Source organism: Strigops habroptila, unplaced genomic scaffold (assembly GCF_004027225.2).
Source record: "Strigops habroptila isolate Jane unplaced genomic scaffold, bStrHab1.2.pri NW_022045634.1_ctg1, whole genome shotgun sequence".
NCBI lineage: Eukaryota > Metazoa > Chordata > Aves > Psittaciformes > Psittacidae > Strigops > Strigops habroptila.
The window spans coordinates 705,098-722,016 of record NW_022651110.1 but is presented as its reverse complement, the minus strand read 5'-3'; the positions used below and the strand labels follow the sequence as shown (position 1 = coordinate 722,016).

The window sequence follows — 16,919 nt, the reverse complement described above, 5'->3', positions numbered from 1 at the left end:
CATGGGTAAATGGGGGGACACGGGACCTACTATTGCCCCTGCCAACGCCAGCAGTGGTTTCCGTGGCCGTGCCAGCGCCACACCAGTGCCGCGGTGACGGCAGCGCTGGTGGCAGCGCCGTGACAATGGCAGCGCCGGTGCCAGCACCGCGACAATGCCAGAACCAGCGATGGTGCCGGTGACAACGGCAGGGCCGTGACAGCGACCGCGGCAGTGCCACGGGGTGGGTGTCGGTGCCGGTGGCAGTGCCATAAGTGCGGTGACAGTGACGGTGACAGTGGCGGTGCCTCGGTGCCAGCCTCATCTGTCATTCCGGCTGCGGCCTCGTCCCTCCGCCATCTGTCACCACCCGGTGCCAGCGCTGGCACCGCCGCTGTCACCGTCACCCCTTCGCTGCCGGAGCCCCCCGTGTCCCCGGCAGCCCCGCGCACACGCCCCGACATGCAAGAACACGCCAAGACACGCATCGACACCGCAGGGACACGTGTGGGGCTGGGAGGGGGTGTCCAAGGGATGGGGAAGGACAAAACGGGGCGAGGGAAAGCTGCGGAGGTGCCAAAATAGGGCAAAATAACCCCAAAATGGGCCCCTCCCCTTGGCCGGGTTTAGGGGGGTGATTTAGGGGGAGGGATGGACCCCTGGGGCCCCCCCAAACTGGGCGGGGGGGGGGCTGGGGGCCGCCTGCCTGCGTGTCCCCCTCCCCCGGGGATGGTTTTGGGGCGATTTCAGGGGGTTTTGGCTCCGGGTAGCGGCAGATTCGAGGCCTGGAAGCCATTAGGGGCCCCCCCGAGCCCCCCCTTGGGGCCCAGGCGGGGGGCGGACGGAGGCAGCGGGGGGCCCCCACCCCCTTTTGCCCGTCAGTAGCTGCTCCCCCCCCACCCCCCCGAGTGTCCCCCCCCCTCCCGTGCCCCGGGGGGCGCTGGGGGGGGGCGGGGGGAAGCGGCGGGGGGGGGGGCAGCGGGCAGGGAGGGGTTAACGGCGCCGAGCCCTTGGCAGCGCGCCCCGGGGCTTGGCTGCGGGTGAAGGGTGGGGGGGGGCTGTGGGGGGAAGGGCAGGGGAAGGGGGGGAGGGGAAACGGCGCCGAGCCCCAAATCTCCCCCCCCCAAACAGTGGGGGAGGGGCTGCAGACCCCCCCCTCCCGCCCCATTCCAGCCCCCTTTTGAGGTCCGCAAAAAGCCCCCCCCCACCGCCATATGGAGGGGCCGCGCACCCGCCCGTTCCTCCCCGCCGCCAGGGGGCGTTCCTCCGTGATACACCCCCACCCCCCGAGTCCTCCCCGCCGCCAGGGGGCGTCCCGCTCTGGGGTCCCCATTTCCCCCCCCTTACTTCGGTTCCTCCCCGCCGCCAGGGGGCGTCACCACCCGTGTCCTCCGCTCCGCCAGGGGGCGTCACTCCCCTGGGGTCTCCCAATCCCCCCTTCCCGCCCCTCGAGTCCTCCCCTCCGCCAGGGGGCGTCCTTCCACCCGCGCCTTCAGCCTTTTCCTCCGTTCAAGATGGCGGCGCCCATGGTGCGGGCGGCGCTGGGCCGGGCCCGGGCCCCGTTCGCGGCCCGGTTGTACCGAGCGGCTCCGCTGCGGCTGCGGCCGGGCCCGGCCCCGGGGGACCCCGCGGACCCGCGAGAGGCCGCTCGACGCTTCGGCCGGTTCGGGGAGGCGGCGGCGGTGCCGCTCCAGCAGCTCTGGCCCGACCACGAGCAGCTGCGGGCGCTGGAGGAGGAGCAGCGGGAGCGGGACCCGCCGCTGCGGGACGTGCTTGAGGAGCTGGAACGGCGGGAGCGGGAGGAGGAGCGGCGGGAGCGGGAGAGGTGCGGTGGGAGCACCGGGATACATTGGGGGCAATGGGAGCACTGGGAAGCGCTGGGAGCACTGGAATGCACTGAGTCCACCGGGATACATTGGGATTCACTGGGAGCACTGGAATGTGCTGGGAGCGCTGGGATGCACTGGGAGCATTGAGATTCACTGGGAGCACTGGAATGCGCTGGGAGCATTGAGATTCACTGGGAGCACTGGAATGTGCTGGGAGCGCTGGGATGCGCTGGGAGCATTGGGAGCGCTGGGATTCACTGGGAGCATTGGGATGCACTGGGATACACTAAGAACATTGGGATGCACTGGGGAGCACTGGTATGCACTAGCAGCAGTGAGGACATTGGAATTCAGTGGGAGCACTGGGAGCATTGGGATTCACTGGGATCAGCGCCGCTGTCCCGGCCGGTGAGGTCTTGAGTCCCCCCGCGCAGCAGGGGGCGCCCTCGCACCGCTCTCCCTGTGTCCCCCCCCGCAGGCAGGCGCAGGTGGCGGCGGCGCTCGCGGCGATGCCGGCGCGGGTGCGCGCGTGGCGCGAGCAGCGGGCGCGGGAGCGGGAGCGCGCGCGGGCCGAGGCCGAGCGGCGGCAGCGCCTCCTGGCGGAGGCCGCAGCGGGGCCGGGGCCGGGGCCGGGGCCGTCCCAGCGGCGCCGCTCCCCCCGCGCCGAGGAGCTGCTGCTGCAGGACCTAGAGCGGCAGCAGCGGCGGGACGAGAAGCGGCGCCAGCGCCTGGAGCGACAAGAAGCCGTCAAGAGCGCCCTGGCCGCGGCTGAGGCGGCCGCGGCGGCGAGACCGCCCCCTGCTGGAGTCAGCGCCGACACCCCCCAGACTCCCCCGTGACCCCCCAAACCCCCCATCCTCTCCCCTCCCCCCACATCACACCCGTACCCCAAAAAATGGGTTTAAAAGTCTGCATTTAATCTCTTTTTTTCTCCCCCCTCCCCCCCCAATCCTGTTTGTCCCCCCCCCAAATCCTGGGTTTCTCCCCCCAAATCCAGGTTTTACCCCCCCCAAAGCCTGGGTTTAGCCCCCCCATGATGGATTTCCCCACCCCCACGCTGGTTTTCCACCCCCAAATTCCTGCCCCCCCCCCCCCCCCCAACGCTCCTTTTCCCCCTGGGGGTGAATGGGGAGTGTGGGGGGGAGGGGGGATCCCACCATTCCCTGCTCCTCCCATTGATGGGAATAGGGAGGAATGGGCTGGGGGGGAGGGGGATAAATCTCACCCCTCCCCCATTAAAGAGGGGGATGGGGGGTGGGGGAGGGGTAAAGGGGGGGGTTGGGGTCGGGGTCCCCCCTCAGTCGTCGTCGAAGTTCTGGCTGAGCAGGAAGTTGGCCGCCAGGTTCTCGTTCTTCTCGCAGGCGAAATAGGCCTGAATGACCAGGCCCTCGGGGAAGCCCAAAGCCTTGAGCTGAGACACAGCGTTAACCCTGGAGCCTACTGACGGCGTGGGGCTGCCCCCGCCCCCCCTTGTTAACCTTGAAGCCTACTGACAATGTGGGGCTGCCCCTGACCCCCTCCATGTCCTACTGACAGTGTGGGGCTGCCCTGACTCCCTCTGGGCCCTACTGACATTATGGGGCTGCCCCCACCCCCCTTGTTAACCCTGGAGCCTACTGATGGCGTGGGGCTTCCCCCCCTCCCCCGTTCACTCTGGGCCCTACTGATGCCCCCCCTGCGGCCTTACCCTTTCTATGGCTTCTTTTTCCTGAGGCGTCACCTGGATGTAGTTCATCTGGGGGGACTCGTCCCCGATGGCGCCCATCTCCCCCTCCAGTTCTCCCAGTTCCCCCAGGGGCTCGTTCAGCATCTGGATGAACTGCTCCTGGTGCTGGCTGATTTGCTGCGGGGGGGGGGAACCAGAAGAACGGATGAGGTCAGGGAAGGAAAAAAGAAGAGGAAAGAGGGATGAGGTTGGAGAAAGGAACAGAAAGGAAAGATAAGGAGAGGGGAATGAAGAAAAAGAAGGAACAGAAAGGAACAATGAGATTGGAACGAGGAAGGGGGCAAGAGTAAGGGAGGAAGGGGAGAAGGGAAGGAAGAGGGGAGAAGGGAAGGAAGGGGGGAGAAGGGAAGGAAGGGGGGAGAAGGGAAGGAAGGGGGGAGAAGGGAAGGAAGGGGGGAGAAGGGAAGGAAGGGGGGAGAAGGGAAGGAAGGGGGAGAAGGGAAGGAAGGGGGGAGAAGGGAAGGAAGGGGGAGAAGGGAAGGAAGGGGGGAGAAGGGAAGGAAGGGGGGAGAAGGGAAGGAAGGGGGGAGAAGGGAAGGAAGGGGGGAGAAGGGAAGGAAGGGGGGAGAAGGGAAGGAAGGGGGAGAAGGGAAGGAAGGGGGGAGAAGGGAAGGAAGGGGGGAGAAGGGAAGGAAGGGGGGAGAAGGGAAGGAAGGGGGAGAAGGAAGGGGGGAGAAGGGAAGGAAGGGGGAGAAGGGAAGGAAGGGGGGAGAAGGGAAGGAAGGGGGGAGAAGGGAAGGAAGGGGGGAGAAGGGAAGGAAGGGGGGAGAAGGGAAGGAAGGGGGAGAAGGGAAGGAAGGGGGGAGAAGGGAAGGAAGGGGGAGAAGGGAAGGAAGGGGGGAGAAGGGAAGGAAGGGGGGAGAAGGGAAGGAAGGGGGGCGCGTTCCGGCGGCGTTCCCACCTGCAGCAGTTGGGGGTTCTCCTGGCCCAGCTGCTGCAGCAGGGCCGGCAGCAGCGCCGGGTTCTGCTGGATCACCTGACGCATGTTCTGGAATTGCGGCTGCTCCCGCAGGAATTCCAGCGGGTTCTCACCTATGGGGGGGGGGTGGTGGAAAAGAGGGGGGCGGGGCTTGGATTGGCCACACCCCTTCAGAGGGCGGGGCTTAGAGCAGCCACACCCGCAATAGCAACACCCAAAGGCGACACGCGCCCAATACGAGCCTTACAGTGAGAGAAGTGACCAATCAGAACCTTGCCTATTTGTGGGCGTGGCTTGACAAAGCCCCGCCCACTTTTAAGCTCCCAATGCTGACCTCATGGGGTGTGGTCGATCAAACCCCGCCCCTTTGGGGCGTGGCCCCGCTAAGCCCCGCCCACACCCACCTTCAGGCGGGGGCTGCTCCGGGGGGCGGCTCTCCTGCACCGGGGGGCGCTCGGGCTCGGGGCTGCCGGGGATGCCCTGGGGGGGGGGACAAAGGGAGGTTAGGGGGCCCCAGCCTGCCCCCCCCCAGCCCCACAGAACCCCCCCAGCCCCACAGAATCCCCCCCAGCCCTATAGGACCCCACCAACCTATAGAACTCCTCCAGCCCCATAGACCTCCCCCAGCCCCATAGAATCCCCAGAGCCCCACAGACCTCCCTCCAGCCCCATAGACCTCTCTGAGCCCCACAGACCTCTCCCCAGCCCTATAGGAACCCCCCAAACCCATGGAACCCCTCCAGCCCCATAGACCTTCCCCCACCCCATAGACCTCTCCACAGCACCACAGACCTCTCCCCAGCCCTATAGGAACCCCCCAAACCCATAGAACCCCTCCAGCCCCATAGCCCTCCCTTCCAGCCCCATAGACCTTCCCCCACTCCATAGACCTCTCCCCAGCCCCACACACCTACCCCCAACCCTATAGAATCCCCCCAACCAATACAACTCCCCCAGCCCCATAGAACTCCCCCAGCTCACCGTGAGCAGGTACTCGACGGCCCGGTGGGGGTTGTTGTAACTGGCCCGCAGCGCGGCCACCACCCGCTCCCGCTCGTAGCCCATGGACATGATCTCCGTCAGCATCGTCTCGTACTCGGAGCCCGTCACTGCAGAGACCCCCAAAGTGAGGGGGGGAACCCCAAAAACACCTTCCTCCCCCCCCCCAATCCGTATTGGAAGTGCTTTGTTAACTCTGGAACCTACTGACTCCCAGCCAACGCTGCCCTTTGGAGCAGCCATAAGGACACTGGGTCTTAATGGGAGCTCTTAACTCTGAAGCCTAATGACAACGGAAGCTCCCCCCGCCCTGGGACCCCCAACCTCGTTCTTGTCCCCCCCCCCTTCCCTCAGGACCTCCCCAGCACCCACCGAGCGTCGAGGCAGCATCAGCCGAGCGCCCCCCACTGCTTGGGGGGGGGGACAGAGCTGGGGAGGAAAGGCAGAAATGAGGCAGATGGAGCCCCTGAACCCCCCCATGACCCCCCCTAAGACCTCCCCAAACCCCCCTTTGACCTCCCCAACCCCCTGTCACCTCCCCAAACCCCCCATGACCTCCCCCACCCCCCCCGTGACCTGTCCCAGCACATGCTGTGACCCTCCCAAACCCCTCTGTGACCCCCCAACCCCCCCAAAACACCCTTTGACCCCCCAAACCCCCCTCCGTGACCCCCCCTCACCCCAATCCCCCCCCATGGCCCCCCCTTACCCTGCTGTGGGCTCCGGGGGGGTGACCGGGGGCAGGTCGGGGGCCGGTGGCTCCTCGCTGGGGGCAGCCGGGGGGGGAGGGACGGTGTCGGGGGCCGGGGGGGGCCCCGGGGCCGGGGCAGGCTCTGATGTGCCGCCGGGCTCGGGGGCTGTAGAGCCCAATGGGGCTGATTTGGCCTGTGGGGAGATGAGGGGGGGGGGCTGGATGAGGCCACATCCATGTTCTTGTCCCCACCCTCATCCCAGCTCTTTGTGCTTTTCCGTTGGGAAGAGAAGGGGGAGGCTGGGGGCGGGGGGATGAAGGGTTTGGGGGACAAAAAGGGAGGTTTGGGGGGGGAAGGAGAGATTTGAAGAGGAAAAAGTGGGATTTGGGGAGGAAAAGCTGGAACTTGGAGAGGAAAAGGGGGGGTTGGGGAAGAAAATGTGGGATTTGGGGGGAAATGGGGGGGATTTGGGGGCAAAAGGTGGAATTTGGGGGGATATGGGTAGAAAAAGGGGGGTTTGGGGGAGGAAAAAGGGAGATTTAGGGAGGAAAAGGTTGAATTTGGGGGGAAAAGAGGGGGGTGGGGAAGAAAATGGGATTTGGGGTGGAAAACGGGAGATTTAAGAAGGAAAAAGGAAGTAGTTAGGGAGGGATTTGGGAGGGAAAAAGGAAGATTTTGGAGCCAAAGGTGGAGTTTAGGGAGGAAAAGCTGGAATTTTGGGAGGGAAACGGGGGGGATTTGGGGCCAAAAGGAGGGATTGGAGATGGAAAGGGGGGTTTGGGGGGGGTTAAAGGTGGGGTTTTGGGAGGGGTTATGGGGAGGTTAAAAGGGGGGTTTTGGGGGGGGTTGTGGGGGTTAAAGGGGCGGTTTTGGGGAGCTTAAAAGGGGGGGTTGGGGGTTAAAAGGGGAGTTTCAGGGGGTTTGTGGGGCTTAAAGGGGGGGTTTTGGGGGGCTTAGAGGAGGAGTTTGTGGGGGTTAAACGGGAGGTTAAAGGGGGCTAAGGAGGGGGTTTGGGGGTTAAAGGGGGAGTTAGAGGGGGGGTTAAAGGAGGGGTTTTGGGGGCTTAGAAGGGAGTTTGTGGGGGTTAAAGGAGGGGTTAAAGGGGGGTTTGGGGAGGTTAAAAAGGGGGTTAAAAAAGAGGTTTTGGGGGGCTTAAAGGGGGAGTTTTGGGAGTTTGTGGGGGTCGCACCTTGGTGACCATGACGACCACGAAGTTCCTCTCGTCGATGCGGTACTCGCGGATGGGGACGTCGTCGCTCAGGATCTTGCCGGCGTAGATGAGCTTCTGCCCGGCCACCGGGAAGGCGTCGGAGCCCTTCGCGGCCTCGATCTTCTCCTTCAGCACCCGCACCTTGGGGGGGGGGGCACCCAGAGGGTCGGGGGGGGCACCCATTGACCCCCCCCAGCCCCCCATAATGAGCTGTCCCCATAGAGTTGCACTTTATGTCGCGATATGGGGGTCGCTGGAAGTGAATTCCCCTTTAATGTCATGATATGGGGGGAGCTGAAGTTCACTTGTAGTGTCGTGACACACTTGGGGAAGCGCCCCCCATGTTCAGTGCCATCCACTGAAGTGCCCTTGAATGTCATGACATGGAGAAAACCAGAATTGAATCCTTTTTTACTGTCACGACATGGAAGGGCACTGGAATTGAATCCCCCTTTTAATATTGCGACAACAGGCTCAGCCCCCGCTATGTTCAACCCCAGCCACTGAACTGAGTTTTAATGTCGTGATATGGGGGGAAATGGACCCGAACCCCCCTTTAATGTCACGACATGGGGGGAAACCCGAATTGAATCCCCCCCTTTAATGTCACGACAAGCCAGGGGGAAGCCCCCAACACCCAACTCCACCTATCGAACCCCCTTTAACACCACGACATGCGAAGAGCCGCGATCGAACCCCTTTTAACGTCACGACATGACGGGGGGGGGCCACAACTAACCCCCCCTTTAATATCGCGACACCCCCCACACGCATTGGGGGGGGGGCGTCCAGCCTCCCCCATCCCACCCCCCTCATTACCCTCCCTTTACTATCGCGACATGGGGGGTGACCGCATCCCTTCACCCCCCCCCACCATGGCGGCGGTTGGGGGGGGGGGGCCTGTTTTAGGCCCAGCCGGGCCGCGGCTCCCCCTCCCCGCGCTCCCCCCCCGCTGCCGCCGGCCCCGGGGCGCCTCTCACCGTTTCGTGCGGCTCCATCCGGATCTTAAACGTTTGTTGCTGCAGCGTTTTGAGCGTGACGGTCACCGCCATCGCGGCGGCGGCGGCTCCGGTCCCGGCGGCCCCACAACATGCAACTCACGCCGCCGCCATCTTAGGCGCCCCGCCGCTTCCGCCCGGAAGTGCGTCACGACGCACGGGCGCTACACCCGCCTTTTTCTCTCTCGCTCTCTGTCTCTCCCCCCCCCGCACACACCCACCCTCCCCAATCACATGACGGCAGCATCACGTGACGCGCCCGCTCCACGGGCACAAAATGGCGGCGCGCACAGCGGGCGTGACAAAGATGGAGGAAACGGCGCCGGGACCGAGCGTTAATTTAATAGAAACGGGAACGGCGGCGCCTTCCCCCCGCCCTGCACCCCCCCCCCAAATCCCATCCCCATTCCCAACCCCATTCCCAGCGGTATTCCCGGTGCTCGTCCCGACGCGGCGGCGGCGGCGGCCGTAGAAAAGAGTCCAAAGGGTCTCACAGAGACCGGGGCCGGGCCCGCGGCGCCGCTCAGAGCTCGTCCCGCGGCGCCGCCTCCTCGGCCTCGGGCTCGTCGTCGTCTTCGTCGTCCTCCTCCTCCTCGTCGTCGTTGTCGCCGTCGTCGTCTTTGTGCTGCTTCTCCTCCTCCTCCTGGCGCTGCCGCTGCTCCTCGTCCTGCTGCTCCTTCATGCGGCGCTCCGCGTCCTGGGGGGCGGGGGGGGGGTAATAAGGTTATAGCGTGTATAAGGGAGGGTTAGGGGGGGTACGGGGCGGGGATAGATAAGGTGGGGTCGGGAAGGGGGGAGAGAGGATATAAAGGAGCATTTGGGGGGATACAAGGAGGAGGTGGGGGGAAAGGAATAAAGGAGAATGGAGGTGGCAATGTATAAGGGGGGGAATAAAGGGGCCATGGGGGGGGTAATGTATAAGGGGAGGGAATATATAAAGGGGGGGAATATAAAGGGCATGGGGGCAGCAATAAATAAGGGGGCAATAAGGGGGCCACGGGGGGGGATATATAAGGGGGAGAATATAAAGGGCATGGGGGGGGAATAAAGGTAGTGAAAGAAGGAAATAAGGGGGGAAATGAGGGGCTGTTGGAGGGGCTGGGGGATCATATAAGGGACATGGGGGGGACACATATGAAGAGACATTGCGGGGGGGGAATATAGGGTGGTGTTAAGGGGCATTAGAAAGGAGGCCTAAGGGGGATATGATATAAGGGGGTGCTGGGGGGGGGATATAAGGGCCCCCCCATACCTTGGTGGCCCCCCAGGTCTCATTCCCAATCTCCTCAGCCAGTTTCTCATCGTCGGTGATGAGGAAGTTGTCAAAGATGGTCCCAGATTTCACCTACGAGAAGGGGGAAAAAGTGGGGTTTGGGGGGGTCCTGTGGGGTTTGGGGGGGTCCCTGTGGGGTTTGGGGGGGTCCCACCTGCCAGAGGTCGAGGCCGATGACGCCGAAGCTGTCGTAGGCGTAGAGCAGGGGGTCGGGGCTGTACTCGGGGTTGTCGATCTCGGGGTGCACCCACTTCCCCTTGTAGTCGGGGTTGTCGATCTGCCGCGGCCGCCACTCGCCCTGGGGGGGTCAGAGCACCCCAAAATCCTCCAGAACACCCCAAAATGCACCCAAAACACCTCAAAATGCACCCAGAGCACCCCAAAATCCTCCAACACACCCCAAAATGCACCCCAAAATCCTCCAAAACACCCCAAAATGCACCCAAAACACCCCAGAGCACCCCAAAACCCTCCCAAGACCCCCCCCCAGAACCCCCTAAGGGTACTCTCAAGACCCCCAAAGACCCCCCCCGAGCCCCCACCTTGTACTCGGGGTTCTGGATGACGGGGGGCTCCCACTCCCCGTCCATCTCCTCATCCCAATCCTCCGGCTTCTTGGCGTCAGGGTCCGGGATGTGCTCGGGTTTATCCCAGTCCTGGGGGAAAGAGCAGTCAGGGCAACGCTGTGACCCCCCCAAAACACCCTCATACCCCCCCGAGCCCCAAAGACCCCCCAAAATGCCCCTAACCCCCCCCACAGACACTCTCAAGCCCCCAAAGACCACCCAAAATGTGGTTAAGACCCCCAAAATGCGCCTAAACCCCCCCAAAGACCCCTCAAAATATGCCTAAACCCTTCCTAACCCCCCCAAAGACTCCCAAAATGTGCCTAAACCCCCCCAAAGACACTCTCAAGATGCAAGAGACCCCCCAAAATGTGTCTAAAGCCCCCCTAAATCCCCCAAAGACACTCTCAATGCCCCAAAGACCCCAAAAATCTCCCCCAAGTCCCCTCAAAACCCACCTAAAATCACTCTCAAGACCCCAAATATACTCTCAGGGCACCCAAGGATCCCCCAAAATGTGCCTAAACCCCCCTAAAGACCCCCCAAAACATGCTTAAACCCCCCAAAGAGAGACTCAAGACCCCAAAGACCCCCCCAAAATATGTTTAAACCCCTTAAAGACACTCTCAAGCCCCCAAAAAACCCCCAAAATGTGCCTAAGCCCCCCTAAAGACACTCTCAGGACCACAAAGACCCCCCAAAACATACCTAACCCCCCCCAAAGATCCCCCAAAACATGCCTAAACCCCCATAAAGACACTCTCAAGCCCCCAAAGACCCCCCAAAACCCCAAAATCTCCCCCAAACCCCCTCAAAACACCCCTTAAAACCACTCTCAAGACCCCTAATATACTCTCAGGGCACCCCAGAACCCCAAAGACCCCTCAAAATGGGCCTAAACCCCCCCAAAGAGACTCTCAAGACCCCACAGATCCCCCAAAACATGCCTAAACCCCCCCAAAGATACTCTCAATCCTCCAAAGACTCCCCAAAACATGCCTAAACCCCCCCAAAGATACTCTCAATCCCCCAAAGACTCCCCAAAACATGCCTAAAACCCCCCAAAGACCCCCCAAAATGTGCTTAAACCCCCCCAAAGACACTCTCAAGACCCCAAAGACCCCCCAAAACATGCCTAAACCCCCCCAAAGATACTCTCAAGGCCCCAAAGACCCCCCAAAACATGCCTAAACCCCCCCAAAGACACTCTCAATCCCCCAAAGACTCCCCAAAACATGCCTAAAACCCACCAAAGACCCCCCAAAATGTGCTTAAACCCCCCCAAAGACACTCTCAAGCCCCCAAAGACCCCCCGAAACATGCCTAAACCCCCCCAAAGACACTCTCAAGCCCCCAAAGACCCCCCAAAACATGCCTAAACCCCCCCAAAACATGCCTAAGCCCCCCCAAAGACACTTTCAAGCCCCCAAAGACCCCCAAAAACATGCCTAAACCCCCCCAAAGACACTTTCAAGCCCCCAAAGACTCCCCAAAAGATGCCTAAAACCCCCCAAAGACCCCCCAAAATGTGCTCAAACCCCCCCAAAGACACTTTCAAGACCCCAAAGACCCCCGAAAACATGCCTGAACCCCCCCAAAGATACTCTCAATCCCCCAAAGACTCCCCAAAACATGCCTAAAACCCCCCAAACACCTCCCAAAATGGGCCTAAACCCCCCCAAAGACACTCTCAAGCCCCCAAAGACTCCCCAAAACATGCCTAAAACCCCCCAAAGACCCCCCAAAAATGTGCTTAAACCCCCTCAAAGACACTCTCAAGCCCCCGAAGCCCCCCCAAAACGTGCCTACCCCCCCCTTTTGCCCCCCCAGACCTCGGGTTTGGTGTCCTCGGGGTCATCGATCTTGGCGCGCTCGTCCCAGTCGTCGGGTTTGTGGGCCTGGGGGTCGCGGATGCGCCGGGGGGGCAGCAGCTCCCAGTCCTCCTCCAGCGCCCCCCCCTCCACGCGCCCGTTGTCGATCTTGACCTCGTAGGTGTTGTCCGCCCGCAGCACCAGCGTGTACAGGTGGGTGAACTCGTCATCCTGGGGGGGGAAAGGGGGAGAGAACCCCCCCCGTCACCTCCTGATGGGGGGCAGGGACCCCCCTAAAGCCCCATAGGGGGGAGGGAACCCCCGTCACATCCATAGGGGGGAGGGACCCCCCTAAAGCCCCATAGGGGGGAGGGAACCCCCATCACAGCCATAGGGGGCAAGGACCCCCCTAAAGCCCCATAGAGGGGAGGAAACCCCCATCATATCCATAGGGGGAAGGAACTCCCTGTATCATCCCATAGAGAGTAGAGAACCCCCATTGCATTCATAGGCGATGGGGACCCCCCCCAAAGCCCCATAGGGGTGAGGGAGCCCCCCATTGCCCCATAGGGAGTGGGGACCCCCCTACTGCCCCATGGGGAGCAGGGACCCCCTGTGTTGCCCCATAGGAATGAGGGACCCCCCCCATCACATCCATAAGGGGGAGGGCTGCCCCTAAAGCCCCATGGGGGTGAGGGACGCCCCATCGCATCCATAGGAGACAGGGACCCCCCTATTGCCCCACGGGGGGCAGGGACACCCCATTGCATCCCCAGGAGACATGGACCCCCCCATTGCATCCATAGGGGGGAGGAACCCCCTGTATTGCCCCATAAGAGGCAGGGATCCCCCTAAAGCCCCATAGGGATGAGGGACCCCCCCATCATCTCCATAGGGGACAGGGCCCCCCCTATTGCCCCACAAAAGATAGGGAGCCCATGTATCGCCCCATAGGGGACACAGATGCCACTAAAGCCCTATGGGGGGCAGGGATACCTCCATCACACCCCTATGTGGGGCAGAGACCCCCCCCATTACCCACAATGTGAAACAGGGAAACACCATCACTCCCCATCACCTAATGTGGTGCAGGCACCCCCCAAACACCCCCTGAGAAGCAGGAACTCCCCCAAACACCCTCCATTACTTAATGTGGGGCAGGCACCCCCCAAACACTCCCTGAGAAGCAGGGACCCCCCCAAACACCTTCCATTACTTACTGTGGGGCAGGGACCCCCCCAAACACACCCCATCACCCAACATGGGGCAGGGAGCCCCCATCACCCCCTCATCACCCCATGGGGGGCAGGGACACCCCCAACTCTAATCATCTCACCACCTAATGTGGGGCAGGAACCCCATTAACCAGTGTGGGGCAGAACACCCCCCCTACCTCATTACCCCATGTGGGGCAGAGACCCCGCCATCATCCCCCATCACTTGATGTGGGGCAGGGAGTCCCCCCAACCACCCAATATGGGGCAAGAACCCCCTACCATCTCACACCCCATCACCCTATGGGGGGGCAGCCCCTACACACAGAACCCCCAATGTGAGATAGGGATGCCCCAAACACCCTCCACCATGTCATGTGGGGCAGAAAACCCCACACATGTGGGGCAGGGACCCTCCCCTCACCTTGCACCGTATGTCCTTATTGATGAGCACATTCTTCCCTTTGTAGTTGAGGATAACATGAACCTTCTTGGTGCCAGGGCCGCAAATATCGGGGCCTGGAGGAGGAAGAGGATGGCAAAGGGGGTGAAGGGGGATCCTCAGGAGCTTTTTGTGGGGGTTTTAAAGGGGGGGCCACCCACCAAACATGATGTTGTACTCCGAGTCTCCGTGCATGTCCTCCTGGTTGAGGCTGGCGGGGAAGAGCTTGACGTACCCCCCCCCACAGTCAATGTTCTGCTCGTGCTTCACCGTGAACTGAACCACCAACGTCTTGTCCCGGTTGCTGAAGGGCTCGAAACGGGCGGAGATGGCGTAAAACCGGGCGTCCTGGCTCGTCTGGATCCCTGCGGATAACGGGGGCGTAAGGAAAACTGCTTGGGAAGAGCAGGAATTAAAGGGATACCCCGAAGGAAGCAGCTCCATCCCCACCTTTGTCCTTCTCGGCGTCCCCGTAGAACTTGCCGGCGCTGAGGACGAAGCGCCCGTAGTCGGGTTTGTGTTTGGATTCCACCCACCGGTGGGTCCAGGCGTCTGCAGGGCAACGGGAGGCTCAGGGGGGGCAATGGGGTTCAGCCCCCCCCCCCCTTTGATCCTCCCCAAGCTCTACCTGGGGGGTCACCACAGGCCCCCATTGACTCTCATTGCCCTCAGGCTGAAGCCTTCCTCCTCACATTACCCTCCTCCTCCTCAGCCCCACAAGCCCAGCTTGGGAGGTGTCGCTTGGCTGCCCCCAACCCTTCCCCCCCCTTCGGCCCCACATTCTCTCCCCATAAGGAACCCCCCTCGGCCCTATATCCACCCCACAGCAGTGGATATATATCCATCCCTCAGCCCCACATCTACCCCAATGGGACATCCCCCAGCCCTATATCCCCTATAGGATGCCCCTCTCTTTGCCCCTATCTCCGCCCCACAAGGAGACCCTCCCAGCCCTATAGCCCCGGGGGATTCCCCCTCAGACAACACCCCCTCCCTCAGCCCCACATCTGCCCCAATGGGATCCCCCTCTCTTTGGGCCTATCTCTCTTGGTCCTATAGCGCCCCCCCCCAAGCCCCAGCCCCACATCCGCCCCCCCCTCACCTCCATCCCCGAACTCCTCCCGGAAGTACTGGGTGGGCCCCGCGGCCGCCAGCGCCAGGAGGGCGCCGAGCAGGACAGCGGGGAGGCTGCTGCGGGTCATGGCGGGGTCCACACGCGGCCCGGCCCGTTCCGTTTCACTCCAACAGGTCCCTCCCGGCCCGGCGGCGCCCGGCACTGCGGAGGGGGACGGAGGCGGCGCCGCCTTATATAAACCCACCGCCCCTCGTCCCGCCTCCCGGCGCCTCCCATTGGATCTTACCCTCTGAGGACCCGCTCCTATTGGCCGCCCGCCCGCTGGCCGGCGGCGACGGCGCCCCCGAACGTTGGCGTCCCAGATGGCCGCTTCTCATTGGCTGCGCGAGGAGGCCAATCGGGAGCGACCACGCGTTAGGAGGGGGACGCCTCCTCCCCGCCCTCCCGCCTCTACGGTCACGTGGTCCCGCGCGCAGTCTTAAAGGGCCAGGCCCCTCCCTTCCCCCCCCCCCAGCACGTGCAGGGCGGTGCCGCCATCCCATAATAGCACCGGGGCGAGGGGAGGGGCCCCGATCCGCATCCTCATGGCGTTATTATGGGATGGCGAGTCACGTGACACGGGGGGGCGTCCTTATGTCTTGGATATGTAGCCTAAAATAGACCGATGACGCAGCAGTGACGTCATGCGGTCGAATGACGTCACGCCGCGCGCGAACCGGACAGAGGGAGCCGCGCTCAGGGGTTCTCCCGGGTCTATTGTCAAACCCCCCCCCGCCCTCGCGAGGCGACTCGTGATGTCACTCTGCAGCATCACGACGTCATTCTGCAGCCTCACGACGTCACAGCTCCACCCCCACCACAAAAAGCCCACCCTGGGTGGTGGGAGTGGGGCGACCCTCTACAGTATCAATGGCACTCGCCACACTCAAGATGACACCTATCTGTAGCAACAATGGCGCCCGCCACACTCAAGATGGCACCTGTCTATAGTAACAATGGCGCCCGCCTATGCTAACAGTGGCGGCAGCCACACTCAAGATGGCGCCCTCCGCTTCCGCTCGGTGCGGGTACCGCTTCCGGCCGCAGCGATGTCGCCGAGCGTGGCCGAGCTGCTGCTGCAGCGGCTGGACCGGGCGGCGGCGGGGCCCGGCGGCGGCCTCTGCAGCCTGGAGGCGGCCGCCGCGCTCGGCCTCGACCACCAGACCCTGGTGGGCGCCGTCAAGAGCCTGCAGGCGCTGGGGGAGGTGGGTGAAGCGGCGGGGAACCGGTTGCACCGGCTTATGGGGGGGACACACACACACATCCTTACCGGGTGCTGAGCGCGGCGGCCCCGCAGGTGATCGAGGCGGAGGCGCGGGCGGCCACGCGGTGGGAGCTGAGCCCCGAGGGCGCGGAGGTGCTGCGGGACGGGAGCCCCGAGGTGCGGCTCTTCCGCAGCCTCCCGGCGGAGGGGCTGCCCCAGAGCGAGGCGATGGTGAGTACCGGAGCCTGGGGGGAGGAACGGAACCGGCACCGGGGCCACCGAGAGGGGGGTCTCATGGATGCGTTGTCCCCCCCCCCCCGTTAGAAGCTGCCCGGTGGCTCGGTTGGCTTCAGTAAGGCCATGGCCAACAAGTGGCTGCGCCTGGAGAAGGGGGCGCCCGGTGGACCCCGAGTCTTCCGCGCTGTGAGTGGACCAGGGGAGAAATGGGGATATGGGGGGAGGAAAACCGGGGTCCGGGGGGGGAATGGGGGTCCTGAGGGCAAAACGAGGGTCTGGAGAGGAGAAAATGGGGCTCCCAGGGGGGAAATGGGGCGTGAAAGGGAAGATATGGGGGTCTGGGAGGGGGAATGGGGGTGCTGGGAGGGGGAAATGGAGGGAAGGGGAGAAATGGGGGTCCCTAGTGATCCAGGGGAGAAAAGGAGTCCCTTGGGGGGAAATGGGGGGCTCTAAGAGACGCGGGGGGGGTCCCCAGGGGCACACGGTGGTCACTGCGGGGGGAGAATGGGGGTCCTGGGTGGGGAAATGGGGGTCCCCAAGAGCTGGGATTGTCCTGGGGGGGTCCCCAGGAGCATCCAAAGGGGACCCATGGGGTCCCTGGAAGTGTCCGGGGGGTGGGGGAATATCCCCATCAGGGCTGTCTCCAGCCCCCTGTACCCCCATAGGGTATCTGTGACCCCCCCGGACCCCCCCCCGTTCCCCATAG

General features: G+C 63.2%; 3 protein-coding genes across 4 annotated transcripts; 1 reads left to right on the top strand and 2 right to left on the bottom strand.

Moving 5' to 3' along the window:
• Positions 1-1,455: 1,455 nt before the first annotated feature.
• GADD45GIP1 (GADD45G interacting protein 1) lies at positions 1,456-2,722 on the top strand. The gene is made up of 2 exons (XM_030475323.1): positions 1,456-1,804; positions 2,287-2,722. The coding sequence occupies exons 1-2, from the start codon at positions 1,494-1,496 to the stop codon at positions 2,645-2,647; spliced, it is 672 nt and encodes a 223-aa protein (XP_030331183.1). The 5' UTR covers positions 1,456-1,493; the 3' UTR covers positions 2,648-2,722.
• On the bottom strand, positions 2,704-8,504 carry LOC115603438 (UV excision repair protein RAD23 homolog A-like). The gene is given in 10 exon segments (XM_030475322.1): positions 2,704-3,219; positions 3,496-3,651; positions 4,436-4,566; positions 4,858-4,933; positions 5,435-5,562; positions 5,825-5,861; positions 5,863-5,881; positions 6,162-6,337; positions 7,334-7,495; positions 8,335-8,504. Coding segments are annotated over 10 exon segments (1,071 nt in total). The 5' UTR covers positions 8,407-8,504; the 3' UTR covers positions 2,704-3,105.
• A 169-nt stretch (positions 8,505-8,673) lies between these two features.
• CALR (calreticulin) lies at positions 8,674-16,888 on the bottom strand. Of its 2 annotated transcripts, XM_030475320.1 has the most exons (11): positions 16,043-16,888; positions 15,020-15,113; positions 14,761-14,934; positions 14,109-14,210; positions 13,820-14,023; positions 13,641-13,735; positions 12,024-12,233; positions 10,168-10,281; positions 9,780-9,923; positions 9,605-9,697; positions 8,674-9,049 (listed from the first exon to the last, which is right to left on the bottom strand). In XM_030475320.1, the coding sequence occupies exons 1-11, from the start codon at positions 16,874-16,876 to the stop codon at positions 8,876-8,878; spliced, it is 2,238 nt and encodes a 745-aa protein (XP_030331180.1). In that variant the 5' UTR covers positions 16,877-16,888; the 3' UTR covers positions 8,674-8,875. The 2 variants fall into 2 exon arrangements, with proteins under 2 accessions (XP_030331180.1, XP_030331181.1); XM_030475321.1 differs by lacking the exon at positions 15,020-15,113 and having other exon boundaries at positions 16,043-16,173.
• Between the last annotated feature and the right edge of the window lie 31 nt (positions 16,889-16,919).

Excerpts from the sequence above, each read along its gene's own strand:
- CALR (XM_030475320.1), bottom strand. The coding sequence starts at position 16,876 with ATGGGGGTACAGGGGGCTGGAGACAGCCCTGATGGGGATATTCCCCCA. Across the intron at positions 13,736-13,819 it reads GGAGTACAACATCATGTTTG|GCCCCGATATTTGCGGCCCT; the intron begins GTGGGTGGCCCC and ends TTCCTCCTCCAG. Across the intron at positions 9,698-9,779 it reads TCGGCCTCGACCTCTGGCAG|GTGAAATCTGGGACCATCTT; the intron begins GTGGGACCCCCC and ends CCCTTCTCGTAG.
- GADD45GIP1 (XM_030475323.1), top strand. The coding sequence starts at position 1,494 with ATGGCGGCGCCCATGGTGCGGGCGGCGCTGGGCCGGGCCCGGGCCCCG. Across the intron at positions 1,805-2,286 it reads GAGCGGCGGGAGCGGGAGAG|GCAGGCGCAGGTGGCGGCGG; the intron begins GTGCGGTGGGAG and ends CCCCCCCCGCAG.